The sequence below is a fragment of the Nematolebias whitei genome, chromosome 8 (genome assembly GCF_014905685.2).
Source record: "Nematolebias whitei isolate Nwh7 chromosome 8, NemWhi1, whole genome shotgun sequence".
In the NCBI taxonomy this organism is placed as follows: Eukaryota; Metazoa; Chordata; class Actinopteri; order Cyprinodontiformes; family Rivulidae; genus Nematolebias; species Nematolebias whitei.
The window spans coordinates 42,792,800-42,807,008 of record NC_056505.1 but is presented as its reverse complement, the minus strand read 5'-3'; the positions used below and the strand labels follow the sequence as shown (position 1 = coordinate 42,807,008).

At 45.7% G+C, this 14,209-nt stretch overlaps 2 protein-coding genes across 2 annotated transcripts in view; both read right to left on the bottom strand.

Moving 5' to 3' along the window:
- The window catches only part of LOC119413691 (dipeptidyl peptidase 2), a 36,255-nt gene extending 26,516 nt beyond the window's left edge, over positions 1–9,739 (bottom strand). Inside the window, exons 1-2 of the mRNA XM_037680746.1 lie at positions 9,707–9,739; positions 8,563–8,726 (exon numbers count right to left, since the gene is read on the bottom strand). Coding sequence (XP_037536674.1) covers positions 8,563–8,726; positions 9,707–9,739 — 197 coding nt within the window. The remainder of the gene's footprint in view (positions 1–8,562; positions 8,727–9,706) is intronic.
- Positions 9,740–10,540: 801 nt separating this feature from the next.
- On the bottom strand, positions 10,541–10,991 carry LOC119414147 (dipeptidyl peptidase 2; the record flags this gene model as incomplete). The annotated part of the gene is given in 2 exon segments (XM_037681270.1): positions 10,541–10,795; positions 10,871–10,991. Coding segments are annotated over 2 exon segments (285 nt in total), but the record flags the coding sequence as incomplete, so codon positions are not given.
- Between the last annotated feature and the right edge of the window lie 3,218 nt (positions 10,992–14,209).

The window sequence follows — 14,209 nt, the reverse complement described above, 5'->3', positions numbered from 1 at the left end:
ATCAGCAAGGCAGGCTGCAGGCAGTGGGACCCTTACAGTACCCCCCCTCAAGAATCGCCACCTGGCGACCTGAGGCGCTTCTCGGAGTGGTCTCTGTAGAACCTGGAAATAAGGCTAGGATCAAGGATAAAGGACCTGGGGATCCACGACCTCTCCTCAGGACCATACCCCTCCCAATCGACCAGGTATTGGAAGCCCCTACCCCTGCGTCTCACGTCCAAGATGGAACGGACGGAGAACGCAGGGTGGTTGTCGATCAGGCGGGGCGGCGGAGGGAGGTCAGATGGAGGACACAGGGGACTGAGAGAGACAGGCTTAACCTGTGAGACGTGAAACGTTGGATGGATACGCATGGCCCTGGGAAGCTGGAGGCGGACCGCAGAGGGGTTGATAATACGGGTGATGGGGAAGGGACCAATGAAGCGGGGGGCCACTTTGCGAGGGGTGTCCCGCAGCTTAATGTCTTTGGTGGACAGCCAAACTTGCTGGCCGACCTGGTATGCGAGCGTCTCCGAACGGTGGCGGTCAGCAAACCGTTTTGCCTGGGCTGCGGTCCTAAGGAGGGCCGCTTTGGCCTGGCGCCAGATGCGACGGCAACACCTAAAATGATGCTGGACGGATGGGACCGAACAGTCTGTCTCGGAATCAGGGAACAAGGGGGGATGGTAACCCAGGGAGGCCTCAAAGGGGGACATGCCGGTGGCAGATGAGCGGAGGGAGTTGTGAGCATACTCCACACAAACCAAGTGCTGGCTCCAGGACGAAGGATTGGACTCGACCAGGCAACACAGTGTGGGCTCCAGCTCCTGATTGTAGCGCTCGGCTTGTCCATCAGCCTGAGGATGGTAACCAGAGGTGAGGCTAACGGACGCCCCGAGCGACTTACAAAGGGAGTGCCAGACCTGGGAGATGAACTGCGGGCCTCGGTCAGAGACAATGTCCGATGGGATCCCATGGAGCCTAAACACATGGAGGGTGAGTAAGTGGGCAGTCTCAAGGGCAGAGGGGAGCTTAGGGAGGGGAACAAAATGAGCGGCCTTAGAAAAGCGGTCGACCACCATGAGGATGGTGGTGTTGCTGTCAGATGGAGGAAGACCAGTAACAAAATCAAGGGCGATGTGGGACCAAGGGCGACTAGGGGTCGGGAGGGGGAGCAGAGGGCCAGCCGGGGGTTGAGTACCTGACTTATTTCTGGCACAGACAGGGCAGGCAGAAACAAAGTCCTTGATATCATTGTTCATAGACGGCCACCAGAAATGGGTCTTGGTGAGGGAGAGCATGCGGTTGACTCCAGGGTGGCAAGAAAGTTTATTGGAGTGAAGCCATTGGAGCACCTGGGACCGCACGCTGGAAGGAACGAAGAGGGTGCCGGGGGGACCACCACCTGGATCAGGTTCGGAGAGGAGGGCCTGTTGAACGGTGGCGGTGATGGGCCAAGAAAGAGAACCAATGATGCAAGAAGATGGGATGATTGAATAAGAAGCCTCGGGCGAGTCAGGTGGAGCAAACTGCCTGGACAGGGCATCAGGCTTGATGTTCTTGGAGCCCGGGCGAAAGGTCAAAACAAAATTGAAACGGTTAAAGAAAAGCGACCAACGGGCCTGACGGGGGGTCAGACGCTTGGCGTTCCAGAGGTAAATTAAGTTTTTGTGATCTGTCCAAATAAAAAAAGGTGTCTCAGTGCCTTCCAGCCAGTGCCGCCATTCCTCGAGTGCGAGTTTGACCGCCAATAGCTCGCGGTTTCCCACATCATAATTACGTTCTGCCTGAGAGAGACGACGAGAGAAGAAGGTGCAGGGATGGACCTTGTTGTCCAGAGGAGACCGCTGGGAAAGGACTGCCCCAACCCCAGTGTCAGAGGCGTCAACCTCCAAGATGAACTGGTGCGCGGGGTCAGGATGGCAGAGGATGGGCGCCGAGGAAAAGAGGGACTTAAGTTTTGAGAAGGCGGCTTCAGCCTCCGGGGTCCAGTGAAAGGCTCTGGCGGTTGAAGTGAGCTGAGACAGGGGGGCGGCGACACGACTGTAATTCTTAATAAAACGCCTATAGAATTTCGCAAAACCCAGGAAGCGTTGTAACTGCTTCCTGGACTCGGGGGTCGGCCAGTCGACTACCGCCCTGGTCTTCTCAGGGTCGGTTCGGCAACGACCTCCCTCAAAAATAAAACCTAAGAATGAGACAGTGGAGGTGTTAAACTCACACTTCTCTGCTTTAACGAACAATTGGTTCTCCAGCAGCCGCTGAAGAACAGTGCGAACGTGGGCCGTGTGTTGAGCGGGGTCGCGGGAATAAATAAGGATGTCATCTAAATAAACGAACACAAAATTACCAATGAAGTCGCGCAGGACGTCATTAACGAGCGCCTGAAAAACAGCGGGGGCATTGGTTAACCCAAAAGGCATAACTAAGTACTCGAAATGGCCCAGAGGAGTGCGAAAGGCGGTCTTCCACTCGTCACCCTCTTTAATACGGACGAGGTGGTACGCGTTTCGAAGATCGAGTTTAGAAAAACAGGAAGCAGACTGTAACTGCTCCTGAAGAGAATCAATAAGAGGAAGAGGATATTTATTCTTAATGGTTATGTTATTCAAGCCGCGATAATCTATACATGGCCGGAGTGATTTATCCTTTATAGAAACAAAGAAAAAACCCGCTCCCACAGGGGAGGTCGAGGGTTTAATAATGCCAGAGGCAAGAGATTCATTAATATAGTCAGACATAGACTCTCTCTCAGGACCAGAAAGGTTGTAGAGTCTACTTGACGGCAAGGGGGCGCCAGGTGAGGAGGAAGTGACAAGGCGCGTTGTTTACTAAAGACGGCCGCCAGGTCGCGGTATTCTGCAGGGACCGAAGTAAGATCGATCTCCTCTAGAGGAGGCATGTCTCGAGGGAACTCTTTAACAGCGGAGCGCAGACAATTGCTGAGGCACTTGTCGCTCCATTTATCAATACAGCCACGCTCCCAGTTAATAACTGGGTTATGGTTACGAAGCCAGGGGAAACCTAGAATTACTTGGGGTGTACGAGAATTGAATATAAAGAAATCAGTCATCTCGTGGTGATTTCCAGAGATTATTACATGTAGCTCGGTAGTTTTTAAATTAATACGGGTCAAAGTGTCTCAGGTTAAGCCAGCGACAAAAATTGACGGAATCTCGCGAGTGGGTAGAGAATACTCTTTAACTAAATCGGAGCTAATCAAATTTTGTTCAGCACCTGAATCGATTAGAGCAGAGAAAGAAAAACGACGGTTCTGTGTCTGAATGACCATGGGAAGTAATAGTTTGAATGGGGAGGTTAACGCAGACGTTCCCACCAGTAACTCCCGCTTTATTGGTGGAAGTTCTCGTTTCCCTGAAACGGACAGTGGGGCAGAAAATGACCGGGATTACTACAATAAATGCAGAGACGGGCAGATACACGCCGCTGTCTCTCTGCAGGAGTCAGCCGTGCGCGCCCCACCTGCATAGGCTCGGGGGAGCGATCCCGTGAGGGAAAAGAAGATGATTGGCTGTGACCAGGAAGCAAGGAAGACTGGGAGTTGTAGTTCACAGGGGATTGTTTTGAAGAAACGGACTCGTAGCGAGGGGTCGTGAACCCGGAAGTGAGAGGATTATGGGAAACGTAGTGCTGAGGTGTAGGCTTGGGCTCACCTGGAGGAGTCGAAAACCCGGAAGTCGAGGGTCGATGGGAATTGTAGTTTGCCTCTCTCCGTCTCTCCCGGAAACGGTCATCGATTGAGATGGCAAGGTCTATCAGCTTGTCGAAAGTCGGGTTCATCTCGCGTGGCCAGCTGGTCTTTGAGAAAATCAGACAGAGCGTTAAGGAAAATACCTTGGAGGGCGGGCTCGTCCCATCCAGTTTGGGCCGTAAGGATCCGAAACTCCAGAGCGAACTCCGAGGCATTACGACGGCCCTGTCGTAAGTTCAACAACCGCTTGGCGGCATTTGAAGCCTGCAGGGGATGGTCAAAAATCCTACAAAACTCTCGAAGAAAAAGTGCATAGGAAGCAGGGGGGTTATCATGACTCAAGAGGAATGAGTGAGCCCACCGGAGAGCGTTACCTTTGAGCTGGCTTACGAAGAATGTGATTTTGGCCGTGTCCGACGAGAACTGGGAGGGAGCCCCCTCGAAGGCGAGTCGGCACTGGAGCAAGAAGCCGCCACATTGGTCAGGGTCTCCGGTGAAGAACTCAGATGGTTTAATGAAAATTTGTTGGACAGGAGGAGTGGGACCAAGAGCCACGGGGGTTGGCGGAACGACTGGAGCTGAGGAGGCAGAAGCTTGCAGCTGACGTTTTATGGAATAAATCATACCTCCGAGCTCATGAAGGTTGGACTGGACCGTGGTCTGGTGAGTCAGCACCTGATGAATAACTTTGTCCATCCTGTCGATCCGCTCCTCCGCGGGAACGGGGGATGTCTGCTCGCTCTTGGTCTCATTCTGGGTCTGTTGTGGCTGGAGCATTTCTGTTAAGAGTGCGCGGGGAACCCAGATGTTATGAGACCCAGAACGAGGCAGACACAGGGGAAATACAAAAGAACAGTGTTTATTATGTACAGTGAAATAATAGCGTCCACAAGCTGCTTCACAGAGGCTCCTGGAAAGAGGGACGACAGGTTAATAGTTGTCCAACGGGGAAGGCCAGAGTGGTTTGTTTAATGAGCGTTTGTCCTTAAGAGGAGAGCTGGTCCTTCAGTCCAAGGAGAGCGAGCAGCAGAGGGAAATCCAACAAGGGCCCAAAGGGGAACGAGGAAGGCTGGCAACTGGAGGCAAAGAGGCACGAGGAATACCTGACAGGCCAAGGGATCCAGATCAGGTCACGAGGGAATCCAAAAAGCACGAGGAACCAGGAAACTGGAAAAAAGATCAAAAGGTGAACAAATTATTTTCACCAAGACATTTGCCTCACAACAGTACTATACCATAAGAGGTGATATGCTCCAGCGTTGAGTCACACCGGACTGCAGCCTTAAGTAGATGGAGAGGCTCATCAGGCTGATGGCCGCCAGGTGTTGGTAATCAGCGGCCATCAGCAAGGCAGGCTGCAGGCAGTGGGACCCTTACAATGATAAGGAAGCCTGTGGTGGAATAGTGAAGTGCAGGAAGCTATTCAAAGAAAGAGGTTAGGCAAGAAGAAATATGACAGTGAGAGGACTGAAGAGAGGAGACAGGAATATAAGGAGATGGAGAGCAAAGAGGGAGGTGGCAAAGGCAAAGGAGAAGACATATGATTAGTTGTATGGGAGGCTGGACACTAAAGAAGGCGAGAAGGACTTGTACTGATTGGTGAGACAGAGGGATCAGGCTAGAAAGGAAGTGCAGCATGTTAGGCTTGTTAAAGATGGAAATGGTAATGTTCTAACAAGTGAGGAGAGTGTGACAAGAAGATGGAAGGAGTACTTGGAGGAACTAATGAATAAAGAGAAGGAAAGAGAAGGAAAAGTAGAGGTTATAAAAACTGTGCTCTGAAAAGAACGCAGAATGGGAAGACAGTAGGCCCCGATGACATAGTGGAGGTTTGGAAATGTCTTTGAGAGATGGAAGTGAGGTTTTTGACTCAAATATTCAATGGCATATTTGGAGGTAAGAAAATGCCTGAGGAATGGAGAAGAATTGTGCTGGTGCCCATTTTTAAGAACAAGGGTGATGTACAGAGTTGTAGCAACTACAGGGGAACTAAGTAGATGAGTCACACAATGAAGATCTAAGAGAGAGTTGTGGAAGCAAGACTTAGACAAGAGGTGACTGTGAGCAGCAGTATGGTTTCATGCCAAGAAAGAGCACCACAGATGCCATCTTTGCTTTGAGGATACTGATGGAGAAGTACAAAGAGGGTCAGAAAGAACTCCATTGTGTCTTTGTGGATTTAGAAAAAGCATATGACAGTGTGCTGAGGGAGGAGGTGTGGTATTGCATGAGGAAATCTGGAGTGGCAGAGAAGTATGTTGGACTGGTACAGGACATGTATGAGGACAGCAGGACAGTGGTGAGATGTGCTGTAGGAGAGAGAGCAAGAGCAAGAGAGAGAGAGAGAGAGAGAGAGAGAGAGCTTCAAGGTGGAGGTGGGATTGGATCAAGGATCGTCTCTGAGCCCCTTCTTGATGGCTCTGGTGATGGACCGACTAAGAGTCAGGCAGGAATCCCTGTGGACTATGATGTTTGTAGATCATATTGTAATCTGTGGTGAGAAGAGGAAACAGGTGGAAGAGAACTTGGAGAGGTAAATGGACAGTATAGCACCTTTCTATCTTATCAAGACCCTCAAAGCACTTTACACTACAATCTGTGCCCTTATTTACCCATTCATACAGCATTCTACTGGATATGAACAAAGCTAATTGAACAAATCATTCTAAAGAGACTAATCAGTGCTTTATCACATTCATACACCAATGGGACACACATTTGAGACAATGAGGGGTTCAGTGACTTGCCCAGGGACACTTGCGCATGTGACTGCTGGTGGAATTGAATCCCCAACTCTTGCATGGAGGATGACTGCTCTAACCACTATGACACAGCTGCCCAGGTGCCGAGGTGAAGGTATGCAGTTGAAAGAAGAGGATTGAAAGTCAGCCGTAGTAAGACAGAGTACATGTGTGTGAATGAGAGGGAGGCCGATGGAACAGTGAGGCTGCAAGGAGCAGAGGTCACAAAGGTGCAGGACTTCAAGTACTTGGGGTCCACTGTCCATGAAAATGGGGAGTGTGGTAAAGAGGTGAAGAAGAGAGTCCAGACAGGATGGAGTGGATGGAGAAAAGTTTCAGGAGTGATTTTCAATAAAAGGATGTCCGCAAAGGTCAAAGGAAAAGTTTACAAGACAGTAGTGAGACCAGCTACTGTACGTTGGCAACATGATGGCTCAGTGGTTAGCACTGTTGCCTCACAGCAAAAAGGTCCTGGATTCAATCACCGGTTGGTCTTTCTGTGTAGAGTTTGCATGTTCTTCTCGTGCTTGCGTGGGTTTTTTCCGGGTACTCCGGTTTCCTCCCACAGACAATAAACATGCATGTTAGGCTACCTTTAGGCCCAGGCCTCCCTTGCAAAAAAGATCTGTGATCTCAATGGGATTTGCCCAGTTAAATAAAGGTTAATAAATTAATAAATAAATGTTATATGGTCTGGAGATAAAGACATGGACAAAAAGACTGGAGAAAGAACTGGAAGTAGCAGAAATGAAGATGTTGAGGTTCTCATTAGGAGTGACAAGGATGGATGAGATTAGGAATGAGATCATCAGAGGTACAACACAGGTTGAACAACTGGGAGATAAAGTTAGAGAGGCCAGAATGAGATGGTTTTGGACATGTCCAGAGGAGGGACAATGGGTATATTAGTGGAAGGATGCTAGAAAAGCAGCTGTCAGGAAAAAGACAAAGAGAAGATATATGGATGCAGTTAGAGGGTATGGAGGTAGTTGGAGTGAGGACAGAAATGCAGAGGACAAAGTGAGATGGAGGAGGATGACTTGCTGTGGAGACCCTGAAGAGGGAAAAGCCGAAAGAAGATCGAACTTTCCTGCTGCTGCTGAAATCACCTTTATTTGATCACTTTTATTTTTTTTTTCTGTTACGTTAACATGACAGATGGATGCAACAAAGTTTTCTTTTTCCACCATCACTGAGTTTTCATGCACGTTACATTTGTACATACACATACATACGTACAGCTGTTGGTGGGGTAAGGGTTTGCTTCTGGTTTCTTTGTGTGTTGTTTGCTTACAGCGTGAATTAATATTCTGTTCTTCATTAGCCTGGCTAGCTTTCATTCTCAATTGCTTCAGTCAGTTTCATTGGATGGAAGTGTCGCACCTCTTGTTTAAACCCAACCACGACTTTCCATTCTTCTTCCCCAGTTGTTTGCTCTGCCTGCGTTAGTTTTCTCAGACTTGTGTTTGTTTTTGTGTTTTTGCTAGAGTCAACTCTCGCCTTGCTCTCTTCTGATCAGCTTCTAGCTATTTCCTGTATTGTCCTCAGTGCTCTTTTCATTTGTGAAGACCTCGACACCATCCATTCCACCTCCACTGTTTCGACCTGATGTGAAAGCCATGAAGCTACATTCAGTGTGCAGCCTTTGCAATCCACCAAAGTACTTCAAATCTTACCGTTCTTGTAATGTCGTCCAGCCTCTCCTCCTTTGTGCGACTGACTGAATAGACACAGACTGGTTCATTCAGAGTAACAAAGACAAGTTAATCAATGAGTTTGATTAGCTGCACCTGGCTGATGCTAACCTTCTACTGATGATGGAAGCAATAAGAGTGGGCTCGTTTCCCCACATTGCCTTGTTATTTTTTTATGAATAAGCAACAATATGCCATTTCATATCAAATGTTTTGTGATGTTGAGTTTAATTCATTTTCAAAGCTTGTGCAAACCTGACACATATTAATCCCCAGACATGTAAACTCTATGAACTGAAAGATTGAATAACTTAACTGTATTCCCAGTGATTGAACAGTGATCATTATCTAAAGCTCATAGACTACACCTTTAAAGCCCCCAGCCAGACCCCCACAGGTGAGCCTTAAAACACCAGAGTGGTCAGGTGGGTCTTACCTTCCACCAAACACAATGACAGGACAGGCCACAGCTGCCAGCTGCTGCTTCAGCTTTGTGATCATGATGGCGTAGTCAGCAAGGGCCTGCTCCACCGTCAGCAGGCCCACTTGAGGGATGTCGAAGGAAACGTTGCCAAAGGGCAGTGACTTCCCGTAGTACCTCTGGAAGATAAAACATCATGAGAAGACGTTCAAACAGAAGGAAACGTCTACATCCTTCTGGAAAAACATATTTTATTCATTCTTTTAACTCTCATTACAGAGAATATAATCTTATATAAAGGGAGGCGAGGTGAAAGTAATCTGAGCAATTCCACATGCACAATGTGAAGGGAACTCAAGGGATTGGGACTGAACAGCTGTGTAGCCTTAAGAAAACCACTAATCAGTGAGGCTAACCAAAAAAAAGGCTTAATTTTGCTAGGAAGCATAAAGATTGGACTCTAGAGCAACGGAAGAAGGTCATGTGGTCTGATGAGTCCAGATTTACCATGTTCCAGAGCAATGGGCGCATCAGTGTAAAAAATGAGGCAGGTGAAGTGATGCACCCATCATGCCTAGTGCCTACTGTACAGGCCTGTGGGGGTAGTGCTATGATGTGGGGTTGCTGCAGTTGGTCAGGTCTAGGTTTAGCAATAGTATGTGCTCAAAGAATGAGGTCAGCTGACTACCTGAATGTACTGAATGACCAGGTTAATCCATCAATGGATTTTTTCTTTCCTGATGGTACGAGCATATTCCAAGATGACAATGCCAGGATTCATTGAACTCGAATTGTGAAAGAGTGGTTCTGGGAGCATGAGACATCATTTTCACACATGGCTTGTCCACCACAGAGTCCAGACCTTAACCCCATTGAGAATCTTTGGGATGTGTTGGAGAAAGCTTAAAGCAGTGGTCAGAATCTGCCATCATCAGTGCAAGATCTTGGTGAAAAGTTAATACAACACTGGATAGAAAAAGATCTTGTGACATTGCAGAAGCTTATGGAAACAATGCCACAGCGAATGCATGCCGTAATCAAAGATAAAGGCAGTCCAACAAATCTGAGTTTTAAAAATCAAAGCTGAGACTCAGTAACATCTGAGTCAATGAGCTACAGAGCAAAACGTCAAAATGAGCTCAATTATCAGATAACGTACTTGACCAGAGTCGTTTTTTAATCCCTGTGTCATCTGTACTTTTTAAATATCCTGATGCATGCTCAATAATCCAGATAGAAAAATCTAAAAAAGTTAAATCTGGTCCTCTGGACATTCAAAAAACAAAACAAAGCAAAACAACAACAAACATTTTTTAAAAAGGTTTCTTCTTTCATCCGAAAGACTTCCTCAGTCTGAGGTGCTGTATTCAGCTCAGTCTTATAAATAGCACCTTGTCTGTCAGAGTGGATCAACCAGTTTGCTGCTGACAACCAAAACCAGCTGCTCACATGATCAAGAAGGACCATCAGCCTAACAATGGATCAACCCTGATGGCTGTTTACTATTCACAGGGGGCTGAGTGAAACTAGCAATAACAGCATTGTAAGAGGGGGGACAATTGAACACGGAAGCCTCCACCCCTGTTTAATGATGGACAATTTCTTTTCACAAAGATGGCCTCCTTTACTCCTCTCTCAAACCATCGTTCCTCTCTATCCAGGATGTGAACATCTTCATCCCTGAACGAGTGACCGCTGGCCTGGAGATGAGTGTAGACTGCAGAGTCCTGTCCAACCCAGCAGCAAACTGGTTGATCCACTCTGACAAGGTGCTATTTATAAGACTGAGCTGAATACAGCACCTCAGACTGAGGAAGTCTTTCCGATGAAAGACGAAACGTTTCTACATTTTTTTGTTATTTTGTTTTTTGAATGTCCAGAGGACCAGATTTAATTTTTTTATATGTACTTTTTAAACTTACACACTTTTAAAGACTCTCCTTCTAAATATGGGTATTTGAGCAGACGTGACTCAGTAAGGTCACCTGACCAATCGGGTCAAACTTCAACCAGCCATTTCCTCATTTTCCTTTGTCACATAAGAGGCAGCTGTTGTTCAAAACGCACATCCATTTGAGTCTTATTCAGCTATGTTCGTGTTCTCTTACATGTTCTCCAAATATGAGCAATGCCTGCTGCTGGGCTGCTAACTCCAACATGAATCCAGAGTTCAGGGCAAACTCCCAGACGTCCCCCTCGTTCCCAGTGTAGAAGAAGATGGGACCATGGCCTTTATTCCAGTATTTATCTGAGGGAGAAAACAAGAAGACATCTTTTTGTTATTGTTCCATGTGAGAAGTTTACAGCAGGAAACTACTCTGACCTGAGATCAGGTACCGCTGACTGAACGTTCTGTTCCCCATGATGTTGAAGTTGAAGTGATCCACAGTCTGGCTGAAGAACTTCTCTGAGAACTGGGACTCTGATGCAGCATGTTGTCCTACCTGTGGAAATGATTGATTGGCAGCTGAGAGTGACAGCTCTGCTGTTCATTCATTAAAGTGTCGGTCACATCAAATATGGATGCATGTTTAGAAAGAAAACATTAACAATCTAAAAAAGTTAAATCTGGTCCTCTGGACATTCAAAAAACAAAACAAAGCAAAAAAAAAAAGTAGAAACGTTTCATCTTTCATCTGAAAGACTTCGTCTGAGGTGCTGTATTCAGCTCAGTCTTATAAATAGCACCTTCTCAGAGTGGATCAACCAGTTTTGCTGCTGACAACTGTAGTGAACTAAGCCTCAGGTCAAAATCTGACCCTGAGGACCTTCATGGGACAGAAACTGTTATTTCATTGATTTGAGTCCAGAAATACAAATTAAGCTCATCCAGAGACTTTCTAAGTGTGTCCTGCACTAATCAATTGAAAGAACACTCTCTTTTTTTATTGTCATTACTATTTTTACAATATCTTGATAATCAAAGTGTGTTTAGTTCAAACCATTTTAAATGTTGAAGTGAACTACTCATTTTAAATCAACTGTGAAACAGTATTAATGATTTTTAATCCTCATTCAAAGTAGAAATCAAGTTAATGTCTGCTACAGAGTAATTATGCACTTTTTGATCTTCTGTCTGAAATGAGAAGGAGTGATGTCGGTCAAAAGTCAGAGAACGGTCAAAAACATGTTTATCGGAACGAAATGTCATGTTTAACTCTCTCAGATAGATAGAAGGAAACTGGCTCCTAAATGTCTGTCTGTTTCAAAACATCTTTCTGTTATACTTTTAAACATCTACGCTGTCTCCTTGACATGTAGTGACCCTCTGACGTCACTAAAAACCACACCCCGGTTGGTTCGTTCAACCAATCAGGAAGTTCCCAGAAGGAACAGGAAGTGACCTCTTTAAAAGGGTCGACACTTCCTAGTTCCACAGGGGGAGAACAACATTCCAGAGCAGAACAAGAGTTCCAGGGAGAACCTCGAACCAGAAGTTCCTGAACGAGAGAAGTTCAGAAGAACAGAAGTTCGAACAGTTTCTAATGGAGTGACAAGAGTCCGTCGATGCCACGACGTCTCGCTGTGGCTCTACCCGACGAATGCTCTGAACAATGAGGAAGTTTGTTCTGTGATGATCTCACGACTCCTGAAGTCACAGCTGTTCTTACGGAGACGCTGAAAGGTGGCTTGAAATGGAACTTTACGCCGGAACTGAAATATCTTCAGAAAGGTAAAAGAGTCGATCTTCAACTGCCAGTGTACCGTGGGTTAAGCTGCGTCTAAAGGAGTGTGCTGTTCTGGTTATACAGACACTTTTTCCTCATCCATCTCTCTCCATTTAAACTTCATTTTCCCATCTTTAAACTTCTATCTTGCCAGTAATTAGGTGCAGATATCTTCAGAAATGTCTGTTGGTTTCAAAAGCTGCAAAAGATAATCATGGCCGCATGATTTTCTCATGCAAGGGTCATTAATTAAGCTGTGTCATTGTAGTCAATTTTGCCAATTAATGTAAATGTGTGATGTGTTTTAAATCGTTTCTAATTAAACGACTCACTGTTGTGGTGGGTCAAAGATAAAACACGTCTCTGTCCACATTTAATAAGTAAAACACGATATTACTCAGTCCAGAAAAATGAAAGAATCCGTTTAAATTATGGATAATATCAGACGCATATTATCTTCATTACAACTGGTGGCCTCGTACGGTTTCATGAAATGGACTGTGCTATTCTGTAACACTTGAATTTATCATGTTGGCATATCTGATCTTAACTGAAAGTAGCTTAAAAGTGCAGATTTCTGTTCGACTGTAAAACGCAATGTTTTCAGCCGTGGTGTTAAGAGAGCTGAAGTTAAGTCAATGTGTTCATTTTAAAGCTGAATTTGTACATCTGTTGTGTAACTAAGCTGACATACTGTGGAGAAACGTTTGATTCTGTTTAAACTGTAACAGAAAGGGGGTTCTGACCCGGTTCTGTTCGCTCGGTTCTGATTTCGAACGAGTTGTTTTAAATGGATGGAAAGCTGTTTTAAAGCTGAGTGCCGTCTCAGATCACTGTTAAGAGCTGTTCGTTACATTAGTAGCAGTAAAATGTGCATTTTGACAGTATTAATGGACGAAAGTTGACCGGAATGTTCAGGCTAAAAGCTAACATGATAGCTGCAATCACGAATTGTGATTGGTTGAAAACCGCTGTTTGGGTCGCTCTGATTCGCTGAGAAATAGGTGACGTGTATGCGTTCACTCCCTCTGATGTCAGATTGTAAAACCCACCCGGTTGCTCACTGGTTGATTCAATCACGTGACCCCGGAAATGGATCTCGGTTCAACCGAAGCCTCCACTGTGTTTAAAATCGCTAAATGGAGCTGCCACTGTTCCCAAAAAACTCATGTGTTCATGCAGATAGACGTGCTTGTTAAAGCGACGCCACGTTTAAGCTTTAAATCCGTTCAGAAAACGCTGATGTGACCATAATCGGTCGATGCTAATTCTAGCTAACGGCTAACAACCGAATGTCAACGGAACGATCCACAGGAAGTTGTCATAGACTCCTGCTGGTATAAATAAGCTTACACCGCCACCTGCTGTTGGAAGAGGAGTATAACAGTTTTCTTTAAAGAAGAGACTGATAATTCCTCTCATTTTTTTCCTTTTCTTTTTGTTAACACAACCTGGTTTATGAGTAACTGTTTTAAATAACAAATTCTGGTAAATAAAACTGCTTAAAAAGCGTTTAAAAACTAAAGTTGCCATGAGACTTTTACAAAAATTTCAGGTTTATTTAAATTTTAGTGCTTTAGAGTAAATGAACACTGGAAAAGGCCTGGTTCCTGTATCTGTTAGATTTAAGCTCATTAAGTAACACTGCCAGAAAGACGCATTTACTTAAAAATATTCATGCATTGGGGTAAAACCTACGAATAGGTGCCCATTCATTTGAAGAAGTGGCTTTAACAGTACTGTTGAGTGAACCCAGAGCTAAAATAGTGTGTGAAACTCACATGGCACTTGAATACAAATATTTACCTGTTAAATAATCTGAAGTTGGCAACTGTTTAACCAGATAAGTGCTGAACAGTGAATAACCATGGCAGGTGTGACAGAAAAGGATATTGATCCTTGTGAGATGAAGGACTGGTTAGAGGGAGCGTTGACGCCGCTCACAGAATCCTTACATCCATATGGTGAACAGGTGGACAGCATGAACTCAAAAG